The 21,765-nt window shown below is 52.0% G+C and overlaps 9 protein-coding genes across 9 annotated transcripts; 3 read left to right on the top strand and 6 right to left on the bottom strand.

The window, feature by feature from the left end:
* Positions 1–99: 99 nt before the first annotated feature.
* Positions 100–3,077, bottom strand: RHO25_005753 (uncharacterized protein; the record flags this gene model as incomplete). The annotated part of the gene is made up of 2 exons (XM_023596634.2): positions 100–2,805; positions 2,868–3,077. The coding sequence occupies 2 exons, from the start codon at positions 3,075–3,077 to the stop codon at positions 100–102; spliced, it is 2,916 nt and encodes a 971-aa protein (XP_023451829.1).
* A 460-nt stretch (positions 3,078–3,537) lies between these two features.
* Positions 3,538–3,903, top strand: RHO25_005752 (uncharacterized protein; the record flags this gene model as incomplete). The annotated part of the gene is made up of 2 exons (XM_023596633.2): positions 3,538–3,787; positions 3,851–3,903. 2 exons carry the CDS (start codon positions 3,538–3,540, stop codon positions 3,901–3,903), a joined length of 303 nt encoding a protein of 100 aa, XP_023452577.1.
* A 254-nt stretch (positions 3,904–4,157) lies between these two features.
* On the bottom strand, positions 4,158–4,967 carry RHO25_005751 (uncharacterized protein; the record flags this gene model as incomplete). Its single annotated transcript, XM_023596632.2, has 2 exons — positions 4,158–4,282; positions 4,337–4,967. The coding sequence occupies 2 exons, from the start codon at positions 4,965–4,967 to the stop codon at positions 4,158–4,160; spliced, it is 756 nt and encodes a 251-aa protein (XP_023452578.2).
* A 488-nt stretch (positions 4,968–5,455) lies between these two features.
* On the top strand, positions 5,456–6,380 carry RHO25_005750 (uncharacterized protein; the record flags this gene model as incomplete). The annotated part of the gene is made up of 3 exons (XM_023596631.2): positions 5,456–5,578; positions 5,652–5,945; positions 6,009–6,380. 3 exons carry the CDS (start codon positions 5,456–5,458, stop codon positions 6,378–6,380), a joined length of 789 nt encoding a protein of 262 aa, XP_023452573.1.
* Positions 6,381–7,684: 1,304 nt separating this feature from the next.
* Positions 7,685–9,616, top strand: SIT2 (Siderochrome iron transporter 2; the record flags this gene model as incomplete). Its single annotated transcript, XM_023596630.2, has 3 exons — positions 7,685–7,962; positions 8,020–8,633; positions 8,682–9,616. The coding sequence occupies 3 exons, from the start codon at positions 7,685–7,687 to the stop codon at positions 9,614–9,616; spliced, it is 1,827 nt and encodes a 608-aa protein (XP_023452574.1).
* A 762-nt stretch (positions 9,617–10,378) lies between these two features.
* On the bottom strand, positions 10,379–11,614 carry RHO25_005748 (uncharacterized protein; the record flags this gene model as incomplete). The annotated part of the gene is made up of 1 exon (XM_023596629.1): positions 10,379–11,614. One exon carries the CDS (start codon positions 11,612–11,614, stop codon positions 10,379–10,381), a length of 1,236 nt encoding a protein of 411 aa, XP_023452575.1.
* Positions 11,615–12,193: 579 nt separating this feature from the next.
* Positions 12,194–13,615, bottom strand: RHO25_005747 (uncharacterized protein; the record flags this gene model as incomplete). The annotated part of the gene is made up of 1 exon (XM_023596628.1): positions 12,194–13,615. One exon carries the CDS (start codon positions 13,613–13,615, stop codon positions 12,194–12,196), a length of 1,422 nt encoding a protein of 473 aa, XP_023452576.1.
* A 300-nt stretch (positions 13,616–13,915) lies between these two features.
* TVP23 (Golgi apparatus membrane protein tvp23) lies at positions 13,916–14,635 on the bottom strand (the record flags this gene model as incomplete). The annotated part of the gene is made up of 3 exons (XM_023596627.2): positions 13,916–14,073; positions 14,138–14,479; positions 14,545–14,635. The coding sequence occupies 3 exons, from the start codon at positions 14,633–14,635 to the stop codon at positions 13,916–13,918; spliced, it is 591 nt and encodes a 196-aa protein (XP_023452569.1).
* Positions 14,636–15,670: 1,035 nt separating this feature from the next.
* RHO25_005745 (uncharacterized protein) lies at positions 15,671–17,386 on the bottom strand (the record flags this gene model as incomplete). The annotated part of the gene is made up of 3 exons (XM_023596626.2): positions 15,671–15,762; positions 15,851–16,008; positions 16,065–17,386. The coding sequence occupies 3 exons, from the start codon at positions 17,384–17,386 to the stop codon at positions 15,671–15,673; spliced, it is 1,572 nt and encodes a 523-aa protein (XP_023452570.2).
* Positions 17,387–21,765: the final 4,379 nt, after the last annotated feature.

Genomic DNA, 21,765 nt, shown 5'->3' with positions numbered 1-21,765 from the left:
ATAACCACGCATCGAAACCCACCAGGCACGCGCCACATCAGCACGAGAGGAACCAGAATCCCGTCTGCTGCCTATCGCACGCCGTTTACCTTCTGACTTCTAACCAGTAAATTTAAACTTCGTAGCTTCCAACCGACCCAAGCCCTCGCGCGGAGCGACATTCCGTCGGCGATAAGAGTTCGTGAAGTCCTGCAGCAGACCTCTAATCTTGCGCACTTCTCCGTTGTCGATGCGTTGGCCGATATTGCGTAGGAGTCGTTCTTGCTCTTGCGGGGCGATCGATCCGGGTGGAAGCATCGAGACGGTCTTTCCGACCCAGTTCGCGGTGTCCTTGGGCAAGAGTTGGAAGAGAGCAAGGAGCACGCCGGAGGCATCAGGGAAGCAGTCTGGAGGGAAGGTATACATCATGCCGGTCATGCAGCGCTGCGTCAAGTCCTCGCCGGTGGCCTTTACGAGTTCCTTCACTGTCTGCTGAATCTGAGGTGGATTCGGTCGATTGCTGTAAGTGCCGTCGTTCGCGTCAAAGGACGGAGATGGCGCATCTTCTCCGCCATACGCCAGGAAATCCCGAAGGAAGTGCAGCGTAGCGATAATCGGCTCCTCCTTCAGCAATGTCAGTGAGGTCGTTGCGGCTCGAAGGATGGTACCCATCAAGTCTGAAGCGACAATCTTGTTCGGATGGTAGAGAAGCACGTCCGTTGATAGGCGGAAGAAGTCTTCAATGACGTCGGGCACTTCCTCGGGTGCAAGATCATTGAGTGCGCGCATGAAGGCAGTTGCTTGTTGTTCGTAGAAGGCGTAAATCTGATCGGTCGTCTGTCGGGAGATATATTCGCTCTCGTCGGAGAACTCGCGAATAATGCTATCTGTCGCCCAGAGGAAACATCCTTGTCTGCTGGTTGCGAATCCAGTGGAGAGCTTGTCAGCCAGGCTTGGTAACAGAGGAGCAGCGTGAACGCGATATGAGAGAACCATGTATCTCCAGCATCGGCAGACGCGCTCCACAATCGGTATGAATTGGATGAAGCTTTCGCAAATCGTGGCCAGTACAGGAAAGATTTCCTGGCAGTACTGCACCACTGGATGGGGTTCTGAAGGCCCGATGTACGGGGTCACCCACTGGATGAAGATGGTCAGCAGGTTCAGATGATCTGCAATCGCCAACTTCTGCTCTTTCTCGGTAGCGTTCTGCGCCATGGCCATGAGTCGGCGCACGATCGGGTCGCAGCAGAGCTTCACGTTCTGATACAGTGCGTCGATTGGTTGTTTTGCGAGGACAGAAGCAACACCTTCTGTTGTCTCCTCCTGGCTGGTCGGCGGCAATGCGTCAAGATTCGTCTCATAGAATTGCTGAATCTGAGGCATGTAACCCTTGAGCAGCTCCGCGCAGTCGTTGCAGAAGAATTTGAAGCTGAGCGCAGCCGCCCGAACGACTTCTTTCGACGAATGCGAAAAGGCAGCCATAATGAAGTTGAGTTGATCTTGCAATGTGTCCGGATGTTGTGCTGTCCATTCGGTGTAGCGTCCCAACGCCATGACGGCTTGGAAGCGCACCTTCTCCTGGTCCGGAATCTGTACAATGAGTGGTATCAGTCGTGGCAGCATGATATTCTCATCAGACGGCACTTGACGGCCCATTGCCCGCATACTAAACAGCGGAGCCTCAAGTCTCTGCCAGTGTGGGACCAGCCCGTTCTGTGCTTGTGAGCCGAACTCGCTGACCCATTTCTCGATCAACACGTAGCTCTTTTGCAGGCAATCGGTAACGCCAATCACCTCGCAGCAATCCTTCAGCACATCTCCAAGCTGATGTCTGAACTCGCGGAAACGATCCTCAGCTTCTCGGTCGCCGTCGAATAGATCTGTGTCGTTGCCGTTCTCCGCGTACGGATACTGCAGATGCGTGATCATGATGTCCACCAGTGCTGAGTAGATATCGACCATCTGGACTCGCGCCTCCATGTATCGATCCAAAGTGATGTACTGCTTCAGCTCGTACCAGAAGTTGAACGTCTGGCTCAGAGCCTCTCGCTCTTTGTCCCGGCGACAGCACTCCAGCACGGCCTCCACCAAAGTCTTGAACTGCTGTGGTTCCCTAGCCACGAGTATGACCCAGGCCTCTCCTGCTTCTGCGAACACTCTTGTCACACCCTTGAACGTCTCCCAATCCTCCTCGTCGGATGCGGTGGCTATTCGAGGTGCCAAAGTTGCCAGTCGGGGGTACAATGCTTTGATCGTGTCCATGTTCTCGTCCACCTCTCTCGTCTCTTTAAAGATGCCACACAGCGTCTCCACCGCTGCATCGAACGAAGAATCCCCTTGCACCGCTGTCATGACAACCTCCATCAGTGGCGAGCTGACAATATCGTGCAGCGGCACTTCTCTGATCCATGATATGATGCACTCCATGAGTTGTGGATTGTTGACTGCCTCAGGCGATGATTGCGCATACTGGATGAGCAGTTGCAGCACGTGCTGGCCATTCTGCTCCAACAGCTCCACCTGTCTGTCTCGCAACTCATCTTCTGCTAATGCAATCTTGCGCCCCTCTGTCACCTCCTCTGGCAGCACATGCAAAAATTCCAGCACGCAGGAGATGCCCGCTTGGTCACTGCCCAGCGTGCTCACGACCGTCTGCAACACATTCTTCCAGTCGAGCATGAGAATGGCGAGGTTTGCCAAACATACACATAATTGTGTCCGGATCGGTTTCGGGCCCTTTGCGTACTGCGCGACAGTCGCAAGCAGGGTATCTCGTAATTGTGGCCATGATTCGCGAGGAATCTGGTGAAAGTCGAAGATTATCTGGTTGAAGAATACTTTGTCAGTCCCGCTCCATTTTCGCCTCTCAACTGCTCTTACCTTACCTTTCCCTTCAACGTCGTCGCCGCGAACAATTTCGCCTCGTCTGTTGACTGTGCCGATTGCAAAATGGAAAATGTGTGAGTCCAGGCGTCTTGTGATTTCTGAAATTGCTCCAGAAAGGCGTGCGCTTGTGTCTTTTGGCTCTTGTCGGCGCTGCTGGACATGATGGCCAGAGCGGACAGCACCGGCGCAAAGGCCTCGTTGACGGTCATGTTTGCGGCGTGGAGTGGGAGTGTCTGTTGGTTTAGAGGAAACGGGCGTGGTTCGTTGTCCGCCTGATCATTTCTCGTCGGCAGGCAAAGTGTGTGGTGAGTGAGTAAAGACCGTGGGAGGGTTGGAAGGTGGGAAAACGGTTGTTGTTGCTGGATGTGATTGTTTGTGGTAAAAGAGGCAGCCCCACCAAAGAAGAGTAGAACGCTCCTGCCGATTGCCATGCTCGACAGAGTCCGTGCGCGCCTTCCAAAACTTTAGTCTCGGGAGACTTGCAGCTGCACCTCGCGACCACCGCATCGAATTCGAGACTCTGACAAGACATCCAACCTCCACTTTGACAGCCCGTCGCACACAATTTACCGCACGCACACTTCTCACGCGACCACGACGTGAACCATCGCGCCGCGCCCCGTTGCGCTCCACCAACCGCACCTCCAACCACAACCACAAAACTCCAACATGGGCGATCGCAGAGGCGGCGGACAGCGAAAGGTCCTCCTTCCTCCAATCAACTTTATCTTCAAGCTCTTGCAGCAACACAGCACAGTTCAGATCTGGCTTTACGAGCAGCTGGGCATTCGAATTGAGGGCAAAATCCGAGGGTTCGATGAGTTCATGAACTTGGTGATTGATGATGCAGTGGAGGTGAAGCAGCCTGCCAAGGGAGCCACAGACACAGAGGAGAAGCCAGGAGACAGGCGAGAACTGGGTGAGTGAAAGGCGTTCATGATTTTGGACAAAAGTTGGAAGCTGACATGACGCGCGCAAACAGGTCAAATATTGCTCAAGGGCGACAACGTGTGCTTGATCCAGAGTTTATCGTGAGACAGTGATGCCACGAAAGGAGGGACACGCTGAGCGAATTGCTCGCGAAGGCATTGAGTGCGGACACATGGCGTAGCAGAGTCATGCTTCGGACAAGAGCGGGGTCCGCTGACAGCGACGCGACCACCGCATCGCGAATCACGAGAAGAAAATGTCAAACGAGGACGAGGACAAGTCCCAAAGGGTGGACACGATCCGGCACGAACAGTGAGTCGCCCTCATGCTGCGCGCTCAAATGCGGTACACTGTAATGCTCATTGGATATCATCTGAAGTCAGCAATGTGCCATCGCCCACGGCCACGGCGTCCACTCTCCAATCCCAAGGTTCCATGACGAGTTTTCCCTCAGGCACAATCTGCTCTGCCAGACAGAGTCCGACTGCGGAGGTCTGTCAGTGAGGAGAAACATCAGTGATGACGTGGGTCCACTTACAGAGATACGGCTTCTTGCTCTTCCCATCGCCAAAATTCCGCGTGAGGAATTTGTCGTAGAATCCTGCGCCGTGACCGAGTCTGTTCAGTTCTCGATCAAAAGCCACAGCAGGCACGACGATCAGGTCCAGACCAGCTTCTCTCGCTGCATCACCTTCATTCTCTACTCGACTTCCATCAGCGTCCATCGACGACAACCCCTTCCATCCCATCGCATTCTCCCTCTGCTCAATCCCCTGATCAGACAACTTCGGGATGCCCCACCCATCCTTCTCCAGTCCAGCATACTCTTCTATCGTCTCCAGTTGCAACATATCCATGACCTTCGTCGTCCGTTTCTTTGATGTGGCATCATCATTCTTGACCGAATAAATATAAGGCACGCAGACTTTCTTGGCTTGCGATGATGAAAGCGCGTCCCGAATCAATATATCCGTCTGTGCTTCACTTTGCGGCATAGAGAGGTATATCCCAACTCGTCGAGCATTTTGGTATTGTGACGAGTTTAGAATAATGTTTTGAGCTTTTTCGGATTGTGCAGTGAGGTCTTGTGTAGAGAGTTGGGAGAGTCGGGATTTTATATCTGATCGGAGGGCTTTTTTGGCTTCTTTTTGGGAGTTGTGGGAGGACATGCTGAAGGGCTGTTTTCTATGTTCGCAGATTTGACTGAGTGTTTTTGAGAAGTGGATTGAGTGTCTGCAGAGAAAGCTTCGCGTCAAAATCGTGCAGAAGGGAGTTGGTATGAGGCCGTTCATGTTCTTGATGCTGGAGGCGGGGTGCTGGGATGATGGCGATAAGAAAATTGTTCGGAGCTGCTCTTCAATTGCCGTCTTAACAACGCAGTCTCCCTGTTATTGCTTCCATGAACACCACGAGAGAATAAGTGCCAGCAAAGAGTCCGTTCTTGATCAATAGTGGTACATGGCCTTCCCACGCGTGTTGCTATCTTGAGCGCCAAGAAGATCAGCATCAGGGCGACTTCCCATTGTGGACAAACACGACTTCCACCCGACCAGTGGCTCCAGCGACCACTTTCTTCACCACCCGTTGCGTTCTCGCCTCGCTCGTTGCTTTCGCATCCCACACTCGTTCAACACACCACTCGACACAAACACACAACATGCGCCGCACACTCGCGCTCGCCGCAGCTGGACTGGGCCTGATCGCATCCTCGCACGCCGCACTCCCCTCAGACATCATAGGCACCTGGTCCACCAAATCCGGCAAGACTCTCACCGGCCCTGTATGTCTCACCACCACACTTCCCTTGCCCTTCCCTCCCCCGGTAGATCACCCGACTCACACATCTTCTCCAGGGCTTCTACGACGCCATCAACGACAAACTCATCGAACCCTCACACACCGGAATCTCCTACTCCTTCACCGCAGATGGCTACTACGAAGAAGCCTACTACCGCGCCATCGCGAACCCCGTCCGACCGAATTGCCCAGGTGGGATAATGCAATGGCAGCATGGAAAATGGGAGCAGTTGTCGAATGGGTCGTTGGCTTTGACCCCTATTGCTACGGATGGGAGGCAATTGCTCAGTAAGCCGTGCGATAATGAGAATGCGATTTATACGAGGTATAATCAGAGCGAGACGTTTAAGGTGCGTAGTCGAGGAAGAAGTAAAAGCTGTGAGAAAGGGAGCTGATGGGAGTTACTGTTACAGCAATACCAAGTTCTCACCGATCCTTACCACAATGTCAAACGACTCAATCTTTGGGAGTTTGACGGGACTCCGATGCAACCTTTCTACATCGCTTTCGAACCGCCTCAGATGCTTCCTACGACGACTTTGCACGCCACGACAACGGAGACTGCGAAGGCCGGGAAGAAGAGCAAGAGAGGATTGGAAGATGCGGGTCCTGCTTCGTATATGGAAGTTCCATTGAACTGGAAGAGCAAGTTTGAGCAAGGCAAGGGCGGAGACATGTTGGTGCAGAATATCAACCCTGATCGGCTGTGGTGGGTCGGGCTGGCGTTTACTGGAATCGGAGGACTGCTGTATTTTGGTCCGAGACGACTGGGGCTGAGGATTTAGGAGATGGTCTTTCAATGAGGCGTTTTTTGTATGGATATCATGAGAACAGGACTAGCGAGGCATGCGTATGCATGAATACGGAGTGGGGTTCAAGAGCATAATGAGCGTTTTACAAAATGGGCATGAGAATGGCGTTCTAGGATGGCGTCTACGGAGAACAGCCAGCAAGCAGGATGGCTGCGGCTGGCTATGGGTGTGGCTCAGATGATGCGAGTGTGTATGCATAAAGTACGCGGGACACGCAAGAAGTGTATGTATAGTGGCAGAGCATCGAATTGCGAAAAGGACAGCATTATTGCAATATGTTGGTTCTCACTCTCACAATCGGTCGGGATGCTTGCACGTAGCACTGAAGCACTGCACGTGAAGTAACAGAGGATCAAATTCTGAGCAAGAAGAAGCATTCATGTTGCTCACCAATCCTTCCTTCTGTCTGGTAAACCTTGGCGGATCTATGAAACTTTGCGTTATATACCATCACCCACTTCTTGTACCATTGCCTCCCTCCTTTCCTTGCTTCATCAGTATTAAATGGCACGTCGAAGGAGGAGAGGTGTAGCAAACAACCGCCGACTGCTTCCGAGGCGTGTGACGTGTGGGCTTGCCGCCCGCCGGGACAGAGTTTCTGGTCACATCGGCGGAGGTCGTCGCGTTCGTGCGAGAGCATCATCCATGCCACCCGATCTCGGCAACGGAGAAGTGGACTGATTCTGTCGGCAGAGGCACAAGAACGGCAACAAAGCCTTGGAAATGAATGCTTGTCCGACAGGCCAAGTTGATGCAAGAAATGGCCGATTTCTCGGCGCTCGAACTGCAGAGACGTCGCGTCCACATACAAACTTTGCACATGCACGAGCTGCATCAGCGCCATCGCCCTCGCCGCCACAGACACCCTGGCAAGACGAGAAAATTATCTGATCCGACTTGCCGAGTCTAGCGTGTGAGGGCCATGCTCATTCGACGTGAGGCACAGAGCGGAAAGCTTTCCTCCAGTAGGACAAATGGGTCAGGTCCGGGACCACGTATCGTTCGTTCCGTTGCGTGGGATGGCAGCGCGAACAAGAAGTGCGACCCCAAAATGACAAAGTGTCCGAGCAGCGCGCGCGCGTTCTCGCTCGAGCGTTGGTGCTGAAGTGGAGCGCTTCTAAGACCTGCAGCACGCGCCTTTTCCTCAAGAAGCGAGCCATCTTATCAATCTGACAAGATCTTTCCATCGCCTTCACACTTCACTTTGCTGATCGACACTCACTCGCGCATCACCTCCACCCATTCGACAGTCGATCTGCGGGCGTTGACGGCTCACGATGGCTGTCCTCGAACAGATCCGCGGTCGCCAGACTGAGCAGCACACTGCGGAGGCCTTTGCAGTCACTGACCATGTTGGCGGAAAGTCGCCTGTCGAAACATCTCACTCCAAGGATGAAAACTCGGACAGCGACGCGTTGAGTCTCGAAGCTCAGAACGACAAGGAGGTTCAGCAACACCCAGATCAAGTCACTGCCGATGCCCCCGAAGGTATTCAGAAGGCAGAAGCTGCCGCCCTTGTCTGGACCAAGCCCGTGCTCTATGCTACCTTTGCATGGTACGTAAAAGAAGCAGCCCCCCATGATCGTCTTCATCACTGACCAGCGCCGCACAGGATCTGGGTCTGCTTCTTCATGCTGGCCCTCCAGTCGTCAATCATGTCCGTGGCCTCCGTCAACGCATACGCCAACTTCAGCACCGCTCCCGCCTACACCACCGCTCAGATCCTCGCAACCATTATTGGCGGAGTGCTGAAGCTGCCAATTGCAAAGCTGCTCAACATCTGGGGCCGTACTGAAGCCTACCTCGTCTTCTTCGGCGTCTACCTGCTCGGCATTCTCATCATCGCATCTAGCGATGGTGTCAACAGCTATGCCGCCGGTTATGTCCTGTACTGGATCGGTTACGATGCCGTCTACCTCATCCTCGATATTTTCGTGGCTGATACCACCGGCCTCCGCAACCGAGCATTCGCATGGGGTTTTGTGTCGACGCCATTCATCTGCACTGCCTTCACTGGACCCCTTGCAGGTCAGGCGTTCTTGGACACTACCACTTGGAGATGGGCGATTGGTGCATTCTGTATCATTCAGCCTGTCGTCTTCCTTCCATTGGCCATTGTATTCAAGTTCTACCAGCGCAAAGCTGAGAAGATGGGTCTGCTGAAGAGGGAGAGCTCTGGTCGCACTGCGATGCAGTCGTTCATGCACTACTTCCACGAGTTTGATAGTAAGTGACCCCCTTGCTGCCCTCTGCTCCTGCTAACACCTCCACCAGTCGTCGGCTGCGTCCTACTCATGCTGGCATTCGTCCTCTTCCTACTCCCATTCTCCCTCCAGTCCTACGGCCGAGCCTCATTCACCTCCGCCACCTTCATCGCCATGGTCGTAATCGGCGTCTGCCTCTTCCCAGTCTTCTACGTCTGGGAACGCTACTTCGCTCGCGTCCACTTCGTCCGCTGGGAGCTCATCCGCGAACCTACCGTTCTCGGAGCCTGCGTCCTCGCCGCCGTCCTCTACTTCAGCTTCTACTCCTGGGACCTCCAATTCTACAACTACGTCAAAGTCACCTACGCCCTCACCGTCCGAGATGCAGGCTACATGGCACAAATCTATAACGTAGGTTCGTGCTTCTGGTCTCCTGTCTTTGGTGCTTGGGTTTACTACTCGAAGCGCTTCAAGAATGCTTGTCTCTTCTTCGGTTTGCCACTCATGTTCCTCGGATCTGGTCTCATGGTTCATTTCCGTGGAGGCGACTATGGTATCGGATACGTCGTGATGTGCCAGATCTTCATCGCCGTCGCTGGAGGAACTCTCGTCATTGGCGAAGACATGGCTGTCATGACCGCTGCTGACCGCGAAGGTGTGCCAATGATGTTATCTATCATCTACCTCGCTTCCAACATTGGTGGCTCAATCGGTACTGCTGTCTCCACTGCCATCTACGGCAATACTTTCACTGAAGCGCTTTCGCGAGCTTTGCCTGCCAATCTTCAAGACCAGGTTCAGAAGATTTATCTTGGAGGTTATCTACTCCAGGAGACTTACAACCCGGGCACTGTTGAGCGCACCGCGATCAATTATGCTTGGGGACAAGTGCAGTATTACAGCTGTATTTCTGCTGTGTCGGTTCTCGTTCTTGCAATTCCGGCGATTGCCATTTGGAAGAATTACCGTGTTGATAAGCAGCAGAATAAGGGTGTGATGATCTGAGCGGAAGTTGAGGCTGGAGGATCACAGGACGAGGGAAAGATGTTGGGTATGGCTTGACTGTGAGCAGGATGGACTGTTCGATCATCTGCGTATTGCACGGCTGGCTAGCTGTCAGTCTGGATTGATTGCATGCCAGCTTTTCTGATGTGAGCATCGAGAGTATGCATGATCAGCATTGCACAGAGAAAAACATGTTCATGGAAAGCAAGCATGGAGACAATGCAAGGAGATTGATGGTTTCCTTTGACATCGAAGCATAAGACTAATGGCGTTCGTAGCTTTATACCCCAGGTATCTGTTTACTTCACTTCAGTACGATGCCCCATTTCAATCGTGCAAGTAAGCGGAGCAGCCAGCATGGTCATCCACTCTACGGAAGGCTAGATGTCGATTGGTATCGGAACATGTCATGTTGGGTTTTCATCGTTCTTTATTGTGGCGCTATCAACTTGGGTACATTGCGAAGAAGGCAGGAGGTGATACTGTTAGCTTTTGTCGCAGCCGCAGCTGCTTGGGGCCTTTTCCTCTCTCCCTTCATGTCGAAGGGAATGCATGCCAGACTGCATCTTGTGCTGTCTGTGCTGGTGACAATCTGTGTAAGAAGCAAGTACTTTTCTTGTATCGTGGCGCTCTCGAAGAGTGCAGTAGTCGTGTCGTTGCGATGGCAGGATGTTTCTCCAACGTCCAGCCTTGAAGCTGCCGCTCCAGACCCCCGTTGCGTGTCCATATGCTCAGTCTCAAAGGCAGTCTGCTCATCACCGTTCAAGATTCCGTCCGGTACCAAGACAGAGTGTTCCACCAGGTCTGCGCATACTCCCAATCTTCCACATCATCCTCATCCTTGACACTCTCAGCCAAATGTCTCTCACACTCTGCCAAGTACTGCTCCAGAGCCTCTTGCTCTTCACGTTCTTGCTCTCTGCGCTCATATTCTGCACGCTCCTGCAAGCACCTGACCTTTCGCTCGCGACGCTCGATGAAAAGCGGATCGTCTTCGCGCATATGGACAACCGCGTCCCAGCTGACATATCCGCAGAAGCGCTGCCAATCGCAATTCTTGTGCTTCTCAAGAAGCTCAGTCAAAGCATCATGCAAGCTGCCCACAGTGAAACCTTCAGACGAGGGGGCGTGAATCTCACTGCTACCTCCGCGAAGCTCGGGGTCTGCGTATGAGGACCCGCAACTAAACGACGTGAAAACCTGCACGACTGGAACCGGTGAACTGCAGATACGCATGTCACCTACCCTCGAGCCGAATGTTTTCTGTGATCCAGGCTCGTCAATGCAGAAATCTCCATGAAGAAAAACTTCGCTTTCGTCGTACTCCAGAGCTTGATCATAGTTACATCCATCCTCATCCAGGTGCTCCCACTCAAACATTTCGTGCTGATCATCTGAGAAGTCTTGACCACTTGGTAGCATTTTGTCGGTGAAGCCGTGGGCGTTATAGTGGTATGGGTCGGAGAAGGGGGAGTAGTAGAATCCATCGATGGAGGACTCGAGGCCAAGTAGGCGTTTTAGTTTCGTGGATCCGAGGATCGTGTCGTGCCAGCGGCGCTGAACGAGCATGCATTTGAGCTTCTGGCGCGTTGGACTGTATGTGAGGATATGCTCTAGGAGCTCTGGAATTTGGAAGACTTTTGATGCGGCTGCGCCGCTGGTGGGTCGGAAGAGGGGGGGTGCGAGATTTGACAGCTTGTTGATGAGAGTGCGAAGCCCTTTGGTGTTAGCCCGCGCTTTCTCGAGTTCGAGTCGTATCGGTTGGGTGGCAGTGACTGAAGAAGTTCCAGGAATGTCTTCGAGGAGGGCGAGTGATTTGCTCAGGCCGGTTTCGAGAGCTTCCGCCTGCTCCCAAAGTTTTCGCAGCTCTGCAATATCAAGCCCGAACTGGCGGGATTGAACTTGCTCGTAGAGTGAGTTGTAAAACATATTGGGAACTTGCGGTTCGTAGGGAGCATAGGGGTTCCCGCGCCATTGGACGTTGATGTGGTCAGACATGTTGGAACCTTGACTTTGAGCGCAGCGATAGAAGGCGTTTGCGCGAGCTTGCTTCGATGACTGGACGGTGTGAAGAGGTTGTCTGTGTGGTATAAACATAGGGTCGGCTCGGAGAAGAGTATGTGCAGCGGGAAGGAAGTGGTGAATGAATGAAAGTGGAGCTCGTGCTGCCTCAGGACAGCTGGAAGGGGACACATGCATGCATATTCCACTGACGTGCGCACAGGGCTCGCCACAGGATCAATGATGGGTGAAGCTCAGCACGTGATGCATACTAGTGTGACCTAGATGAAATATAGTTCCAATTTGTGTGAAAAGCAATTACTTTTGTTGTATCACTCCTCTGGTGAAGAGTGCAGTGGTCGTTTCGTCGTTGTAGAACGGCCCAAATCCTCCCTCCCCCAGTGTGGTGATGGACTGTGATGAATGCATGCGCATTCGCATGGACTGCCTCGCAATCTGTGTAGAAAGCAAGTACTTTTGTTGGCTCGTGGCGCTCTCGAAGAGCGGGATGATTTGCTCATCAACGTCGCCATGATGTTCGTTCGATTCTCGAAGCCGAGTCGCTGCCCCATTCCATCACTCCATGTCCGTGCTATCGGCCTCCAAGACCGGCTGCTCATCAGCTCCATTCTGCTCCTGCTGTTCAGTGATGTCACCAGTTTCGGCAGATACGCCTTGTCCAGATCCATTCACGTTTCCGCTAGCCAGAGGATCGGTATCGGCATTCTCTTCGCTGCCGTCTTGTAGCGGCGTTTGGTCACGAGTAGTTTCGTTATCGTCAGAAGTATGGGTGGCGACCGCAGCTGTGTCGTTGACCACAGGTCCTGCAATCTGCTCGTCGCCATTCTCCGCATCTTCTCCTCCCGTTGCGTCCCCCCATCCTTCTTCCCAGGAGCCCCACCCAGCTTCACGCTCCCTCTCCCTCTCTGCAGCTCTGCGTTGAGCCCTAAGCTTGAGCTCCTCGCGTTCGATACACTCTGGGTCGTCTTCGCGCAGGTAATGCGTTGCAGAGATCTCGATACGCGTATAGACGTAGTGATCACGCCGAGGTGGCGCATGACCAGATTCGTGTTCATCCAGGACTTGCTCTAAAGCTTCATGCAAGCTACCAACAGTGAAGCCTTCGGAGGAGGGCGCCTGAAGCTCGAATGGATGACCTTGTTGTCTATCATAGAGATAGTCATCTTGTTGTCGATCATAGAGAGTACCGTCTTTGGCTGTACAGCCAGTGCAGAGCAGGGTGGCCTGCCAAGTTAAGATCGGCGGACTGCAGACGCGCATGTCTCCCACTCGCGAGCCCATCGTGCGTCTGGCGATGCAATGGCTAAAGAATCCTTGTAGTCTGACTTGGCTAGTGTCCCACTCCCCAGCCCATTGACCGCTGGTGACGTGATCGATGTCTCGTGGCATGTCCCATCGCTCCTCCTCGCCCGGTGTGATTTTATTGTCTGTGAACTCGGTACCGCCTGGCAAAGTACGGTCCAGAAGCCCGTACCGACCATAATGGATTCGGTGGCCGAAAGCACTGTGATAGAATTCATTGTCCATGGGCTCCAGGCCAAGCGATCGCTTCAGCTTCACCGATCCGTTGATGGAGTGGTACCAACAGCGCTGCACCTGCATACATTCGAGCTTCTGGCGGGTTGGCAAGTACGTCAAGACTTCTTCGAGTAGCTCTGTGGTGCTGAAGACTTTGCTCGCCGCTACACCACTATTCGGGCGCAAGAGAATTGGAACCATGTTCCACATCTTGTCGATGTGGGCTCGCACAGTCTGAGCTTTTGCGCGCGCCGTCTGCAACTCGACACGTACCTGTTGCGCGGCGATTTGCGCACCTGGAACAGTGTCGATAAGGGCCAGTGATTTGCTCAGGCAGTCCTCGAGACCTTCTTGTTGCTCGAGCAGCTCTTTCAATTCTGCGAAGTCAAGAACAAATGTGTCGAGTTGGAGCAGGGAAGGGCGATGTTCGACCCAATGGATTTCGAAAGCGGAGGCCATGTCGAGCCCTTGATGTCGATGACTGTCCGTGCAGCAAGGCGCGAGAAAGGTGGACGGTAGTGTGATTTGACGGATTGCCAGTGGAAGGGTGCGACGTTGTTGAGGTAAGAAAGGGCGCAAAGTGGAGCAAGGAAGTAAGCTCTGCGATCCAGGAGGACAAAAGTAGAAGTGACGCTGCCTCAGGAAGCACGACGCCAGAAGTGAGCACATGCACAGATCAGCCTAGTCGTAGCAAGACGGCAGAAGCGTGAACTGTGATGCATTTCAATGCGACCTACGTGTATTGTCCACGAATGTCTTCTACCCGCGATTGATCAACCTCGAAAACATCGCTCCTCCCACATTGCGTGCCAGCGACCCAGTGAACAGTCCTCTTTCCACCAGTCCACTCGCCTGACTGAACTTGTCACATCTCGAGAAAGCCAACGTATTCGTAATCGTAAGAACCAGCGCAATAACTGCAGCGCAAACCATTAGCACAACATCCCCTCCCGAACCACATCTCAACCACAATGTACTCACCAACCAAAGTCAACCAAACAAACGCCAACTTCACAAAAGCCACAATCGCCAACGCAACCCAAAGTCCCGGCTGCGCATACAACGCCAACCAAAAGAACCTCTTATCCGTCGCATTCACAATCTTTCCTCCCGGCTCATTCGCCTGCGGCGCACTTTCAAACACCCAATGCGAATCTCCCGTATTGGTGTTGACTTCATTCCACCAGCGCAATCCCACGAGTCGGCGGCCGGCGATGTTTTTGAGGTAGTAGAAGTCCATGGCTAGGAGGATGATGGTTATGATGAAGATCATGACGAAGTTGGTGGTGAAGATCATGCCGAGGAGATAGACGAGGAGGGAGGCTGGACAGTAGAAGAGGTTTGGTTAGTGGGTGTGAGAGTTGAGGGGAGGGAGTGGTATGGCGTACAGATTCGAAAGGCGAGGAAGGTGACGAGGGTGATGGGATGGGCGCTCAATCGCCAGTTGAGGTCGCCGGAGGAAGGCTGGATGTCCGCCATTGTGGGCGTAGAGTGGCGCGATGCGCGCTGTGGTTTCGGAGAGCGGCGATGCTCGGAATGGTCAAGTTGTGACTTGGATGTCTGCTGTGAAGCTCATAGCTCGAAAGTACGTGAGGTCAGATCGCCAGAGGACGCGTTTCGTGGAGAGAGCTGTCGGCGAAGCGGAGAAACTGTTGCTCCGACGATTATGCACAGACGGCAATCACCTCACTCTGAATTCCATAGAACGACCTCAACAACAAAGCAATTGGTGGATCGGCCTGCCTCAAAAGACTCAAAGCAGCTCTACTGCGTTCGACAGCCACTACTCCATCAAGGCATTCTTAAGCCCCGAGGGACGCGACTTTGTGTCTATCCCGAAATGGTTCTGCGATGGCAGCAAGACAAGAACATGAACTGATCACTATACTCTACGATTCCCGTTTCCGCGACCCTGCTTCGAAATCTCTTCGGGACTGCCTGTATGCATACGCTCTTCCTGCATCGTCACCATACTTTCTGTCCTTGGGCTGCAACAGACTCCTGCAGGAGCATGGGGTCAATCGGCAGACGAAGAGAGCCTGGGAATGGAGGCGGGATGCGGTTGAAAAAGAAGTGACCGCGGCAAACCCGCTCCAACCACAAGGAGTCGACAGTGACCAAGGTCAGAGCTACAACGGAGCGCAATCGCGAGCACCCAGATGATCCAATCGGATCATCTGAGTAAAGCTCATAGCAAGCTTCATCAAAATTGGCAAGCGGCACGAGGTATTGACAGTCGAGGATGCAGAATTCGCAGGATTGCCTATCGTTTTCTATTTTGTCGCCTGCCAACAGCCGCAGTCCGCTGTTGCCCTCCCTGTTGGGCCATATAACGCAATATGGTCTACCACTCTTAGACTATTGCCAGAGGCTTCAACGCTCAAGCTCTCCCTATGAATGAGCTTTTGTTCCCGCATGGTTGTTTTGTTCTCAACATTGGTCATTGGTCGATTGGTCGATGGCACCGTTCGACGCGAAGGTAGATCTATGATTGGGAAGACAAAGGCTGTATACTCATCTTCCGATGGTATAGTTGCCCCATCGCTCCCACGAATCCGCATTGTGCTCGATGATAGCGATGCCTTGTATTTCGTCTCCGGTCTGGCCTGCATACTGTCAGATCACGGACTAGAAGGGGGGTCATGGAGCACGCGCAGTCACAGCTGGCACGTCCGAGCAGTGACCCTCACTCACCGATAACGCCAACTGCGTCTTGCTCGCTCACCCTCCACCCGCCTGCTCCCATCTCACCCTGTCGCTTCCAGGTCTCGAACAACTTCGATAACTGTCCATCATGCTGTGGAATACCATTGTCCGTGATGGAGTTGCCCAATTGGTAGAGCTCGGAGTATCTGGCTGTTTGTTAAATGGTCTGCGCAAGCAGAGAAGCAAGGCTGTGTGTACGAACCGTGGCGCGGTATTGTTATGCAAATTGCCCAGCTGATCAGTTGCCTCAGAGACGCCAACATCCCAGGTGAAGTCAGTTCTTCGAACAAAGCCATTTGCCCCAAGCGTGAAGGGCAGGATGAGACGGAACGAGTCTGCATATATCATATGCTCGGAAGCAGTCGAGGAAAGATAGAGTCCCGGAGCGAAGCCAGCTTCGTCATCAATGTTCTTTGCGAACGGAAAGAGAAGCTCCGAACTTGAGGGCACTCGTTGCGTCAGCGACGAGCAGTAGTTTGAAGGCCAAGGCACTCGATTGGACTCTTGAATGGCAAAAAGGAGCAAAGGATGCTCCTGCAATGAGTCGCTCATGCTTGTTTCGTCTGTTGTCGTGGCCCCGCTAATCCGTCTAGCGAGCTCGTCAGATGAAGGTATCTGCATTCCTGGGGCGATCCATTGGAATTTGGGTCGGCATGCTCTCGTGAGAAAACTCCGACGGAACGTGGACAACGACAGCGATGCCGCAGTGTCTGGGTTAAGCAACACACGGGGTGTGTCGTCTTCCAATAAACTCCCGCCATTGTTGAGTATGCGCTGCTCGACGCTCTCCACCAAGTCGTCCCAAGCGGAGAGTGCATCATCCAGATCACATTGCGCGACTCCGTTGAGTCGCCAGACTCCGTTCTGTTTGATAAACCTTTCTCGGTCTACAAGAAAATGCCACGAGTCCAATACTTGTTCCAGGCAGGTGAACTTCTGGGTATTGTGGCCGTTGACCAGAAGAGAAATCTCGCCTTGATTCGGTACAAAGATCGCCATGTGGCGGACTTGATCGAAGACGACACCAATGGAGGGACTCCTCTCGTGGTGTGATGCTTGAAATGCATACAGAGTCACAAAGCGATGGCGGTCCACGTCCAGAGCGGCTGGGACATCGATCTCGAAATCGTCGTCATCTTCACTGTACATGTCATGGTCCAAAGTGGTGAGGCCTTGATACGCCTCGTTGACACCGTTGGCAAACAAGTCGTCCGGAGAGGGTATGCCAGCAGTGCTCCAAAAGAAAGACTCCCCTGGTGCGGACACCCACGCAAGCTTCAGGAACTCCAGCACGTTGGGATGCAGCTTGCTCGAGACGTCTGATAGGCTGCTACCATGTACATGCCACCACGTCTCTGGCCGCGCCTCGGCGGAGTTTTGGCCGCCGAGCTGGAAGCCTCGTTCCATGAGATGATTGTGCAGCGCAGCACAACGAGCAGCATCGAGCGGCTCGCAGAAGGCAGGCGGATTCAGTGTGCCGCCGTCAGACGACCAATTTGGTCCCGTGATGCGTTGATCGGCCATATTTTTTGATGATTGTTGTTGAGGAGGAAATTGGGCCATTCAGTCGCTCCCAAACGAGGTCGTTCTGATGCCGCGCAGCAGCTCGAGATGCAGGGTTCCCCAGCAGCATGTCACCGCTAGCGCCATGAGTCGTCGAGCCTTGCGTCATGATACCACTACTGCGCCGCTGTTGAGACAATTTCAACAGAATGTGGGAGCGAAGGAAGCAAGACTATCGAAGTGTGAAAGATGCGAGCGCTCTGTGCCAAGACAGTCGTCCTGGAGCAGACTAGCGCCTTGACGTCGAAGAGATAAAAGACGACCGATTGAGCCGTCCCGAAACATGACAGAAGCCCTGCGCTACACTTCTCCTAAGCTGTTAGTAGCAGACTGACATCGGGCAAGGTGAGGAAAGTCGGAGCGCGTTGATAGGAGATCGTTCCAACCAGTACGTGCAGACTCACGATCAATCTACAAGATCTGGCAAGCGTCGCCAAAGAACATTCTATGCGCATCGAACGCAGAGTCGGAACGAAGGCAGGGAATTTCGCTTCGGCAGCAGAAGTCCCTGCAGCGCGCCTTCCTGCTGCTCAGCATATTCGTAGCAACGTGCACGGCCAGAATGAGCTTACATTATAGCTGTATGCGCTAAAGCAACACTCACAATGACGCGCAAGGGACAGCACAAAACTAACCCTTCACTTGGGTAACAACATCTCAAGCATACGTGCTTGCCAATTCAAGACGTTTTCCGTGACGACTTTCCGAAATTGAAGGTGCTCTCGAGGCCAGCAGATACATATGTCGCTATTCTGGAATCCGAGTCCCACACCGGCTCGCTCAGCGACCTCCTTACCTTACACCGCTCTTCGAAAGCCTTCAACAAGCCTCGAAGGTCTCAAATGCAGTCGTTATAGAATTCCAAGTGTTTTTGCTGGGCTGAAGCCTTTTTCATGCTTCGCAGGACCACAGCAACGCAGCAAGTGGTGGTTCGTCAAACGCATATAATGCTTTCAATACTCGAAGCCAGGACTTTCCTCCGCGGAATACACAACGGAGAAAGCCAAATTCTGCTACGCTTGCTCCTTTTCTGCTTCTCTCAACTATCCCAAGCAGACACAGCTTGCAACGTCTTCGACTCCTTGTATCGCAATCGAAAGCAATCCTGCCAAGGTGTGCAGTTCTTGTCTTGCTGGTGTCAGACCCGATGTGGTGGGGATTGGGGAAGTTGAACAGCGAAGCTGGAAGCTCTTCGAATGGAAGCTGCGCTTTCGTCGCTAATAGAGGGGTATCACGCCGACATATCGGTGCTCAGATCAGGTCTGGGGAGTCCGCAGTCCACCTGAGCATCGATTGATGTCTGGAATGAAGATGCCGTTCGCGTCGGCCACGCCGCCGACGGTTGGTATGCCGTGAGTTCGAGGGGGAGCCATCGCATGGTGGCTGCTCAGGGAAACTGAGATTGCTTGCAATGCCGACCTGAGAAACAAAACAACTTCTCTGCCGCTCTTTCAGAACGGGGGCTTTTCCACGACAGTGGGGCGTTTCAGCTTGGTGCTTCGCAGATTTTTCATACTACTGTCGTGATTCTGGCTTAGTCGGGGCGTCTGTGCAGAGCTGGCAGCTAAATGAAAGTTTACCAGGTATGGCATAGGGTTGCAAAACGGTATGCATTAACCAGACACGGAAGTCGCTATGGCCGGCTGGTCAAAGAGAAAGAGCACGGAGGCAGCTTCGTCCCGGTGGGCGGGTCGGGATTGGCATCACTCGTTGTCGCTTTATCGACTTGGCGACTTGGCGTAGCTTGCATGGACGTTCAAGAGTCCACAGACGACAAATTCAGCCGTGCCACAATACGACCGAATTCTGCGTTGCACCTTCTGAGTCGCAAGTAGCAGAGCAGAGCCGCTACAGTGATATTGGTATCACACTACCATTTGCAGAATCATGATCAATGATCTAGCAAAACTGGTAAGCTTCGCCAGAGAACGTTCTACGCGCGCAGAGGGCCAGGCTGGATCGTAGGCAAGGAAGCCTCTTCCGGAAAAGACCTCGCTGGAACACGCTTCGATGCGGCTCAGCAATTTCGTCCTATGGTGCACGGCCAATGTAGGCTTACATTATTGCTGTCTGCGTAAAAAGCAACGACAGGAGGTCTCACTTCGTCTTGCTAGCTGCTTGGCAATTATCCCGGCTTGGGAAACCCGCGCCTACTTCAAAGTGTTGCAGAAGGCAGACCACGACCACGTAAGCGGAACGGACCGTTCGACTTCACTTCTCCCTGTTCAACATGCAAGCAACCTTTTCTGAATTTGTCACGCCACAAAGCTTCTCCTACTTGAGAGAACCCTAGAACAGAGATCGGAGCCTGATCTCGCCAGATCATAGTTCGTCATGCAGGTTCGAGATATCGCCCAGGTCTTTCTGGTATCGGCACGCTTCTTGGGCCTCGCGCGAGAGCACTTTTGCATCGATCCCCTGCTCGTTGGTTCAATTTGTACTGAGATCTGGTGCTGGAGAAATAGGTGATGAGTGAAGATTCTTTGCTGATCATCCACTTTGCAATCGGAGTACAAGGGTAGCTTCAATTCTAAGCACCTGTTACCGAACCTGGAGCACTCTGCAACAAAGGCAATCTGTCAGCATTGATGAACAGGATGATCGGATGACCATTGACAGTTGCATATAGAGAGGACTCAATTCGCAGATACCCTGGTTTCGGTTGCGCTGTACCCATGTGGTTCCGCTGTTACAGATGAGTGGCTGTACGGGACAGGCATTCTCGATTGTCATCAATCGCTTACTGTACATCTCATTCGGTGCGTCCGCAAAGTGTCGCCACCTGGGGCTTCTCAACAAGCAGTGGAGGAAGATATTTTCTCTCGACGCGCCATTGGACGACCGAAAAAGGCGCGGTGGGACGTGCAAGCGTGCTGCAAGACTCATCGCTGCTGCTGCCACAATTCATCTCTGCTGGTGCATTATGGATCTGGCGGCGCGCTCATGAAAAATCTTCTGGAACACGGCAGCGCCGAGGGCGATTGCTGGAATCCGCCTACCCATTGGAGTTGACCATCGTTCCGTTCTTGTAGCACTACTCACTCAGGTGTTGTTCACAAATGCTGCAGCAAAGAATGCTCTCTGCCATTCGAATACAACAAAAGTCAGATGACTATAGGCAAATGTAGACAGGAGTGAAGCGACGCATCCTGGCTAATGTCGCGCTTGGCCGGTGTGGTCCGGCGGGTGCGGGTAGCGATGTAAAATCTTACGTAAGCGCTTACAATCCGCTTGTAAGCCAAGGAATCAGGCTGTAAGGCATCCGTAAGCGACCTCTCCGCACCTACTATACGATCTATAGTACTTTAACTATCTTATACCTATCGATATATCTTAATAGGCTAGCTACGTCTTAATAGGCTAGCTACGCCTTAATAGGCTAGCTATACTATAACGGTAGTACGTAGTAATAAACTATATAGCCTATATTAGCTAATCTAGTAGCTTATACGATTTCTAATAGTAAACTCGTCCTAAGTAGTTTAGTAGATATATTACTAATAGTACTAAAGAAACTAGCGAAAGCTATAAAGATAGCGAATACTATAAAGAAATATATTAGCGATAATATCGACTCTAAGAAACTACTTCTACTTAAGAAACTACTTCTACTAGTAACTCGATACTCGAATAGATACTAAACTATATCTACCTAGCTACTTATCTAGCTACTAGCTATCGACGATATATTTAAGAGCTTTAGTAATAATAAGATAGAAGTAGAATTATTAAAGAAGTATAAGCGGAAGATAATATAGAAGCTATACGAATCTCTAGCGTTTAGTAATATAGATACTATAGTAGACGAGATAGAAGTTAATATAGATAATACGAACGTATTACTACTAATCCGAATACTTTATAAATAGTAGAAGAATACTAAGTAGCTTATACGAAATAAGCCGATTCTAAAGACGCCTAGAAGAATAGTATTTCTAACTATAGTATTATCTAGTAGTAGTTATAGCAAGACTACTATTATAGAATCGCTTTATATAATAGTATATAATATCGTAGTAGAATAGAAGTCGTAAAATAAAGTATCTAAGAAGAGCGCGAGAGAACGCGCGACTAAATATAAGAAATACGTATTATAGAACGTACTATACTACGATATATATATAGCGTTACGTGCCGTTAAGACCGTTTACTACTATATTATAGGCGAGGTCGTAATACTACTCCTCTCTAAACCTACCTCTATTCTTAGAGATAGAGATTAACTAATTAGAGCCTTAGAAATACCTCTAACTTATTATTAGCTATACTAAACGCCTTATTTACTAATCCTAACTCCTTAATCTAAGTCCTACTATTCCGGCGTATCGCTAACTTAGCCT

The sequence above is a fragment of the Cercospora beticola genome, chromosome 4 (assembly GCF_033473495.1).
Source record: "Cercospora beticola chromosome 4, complete sequence".
Classification (NCBI taxonomy): Eukaryota; Fungi; Ascomycota; class Dothideomycetes; order Mycosphaerellales; family Mycosphaerellaceae; genus Cercospora; species Cercospora beticola.
Note: the sequence above shows the minus strand (reverse complement) of the source record. Positions and strands in the feature narration are given on the sequence as shown.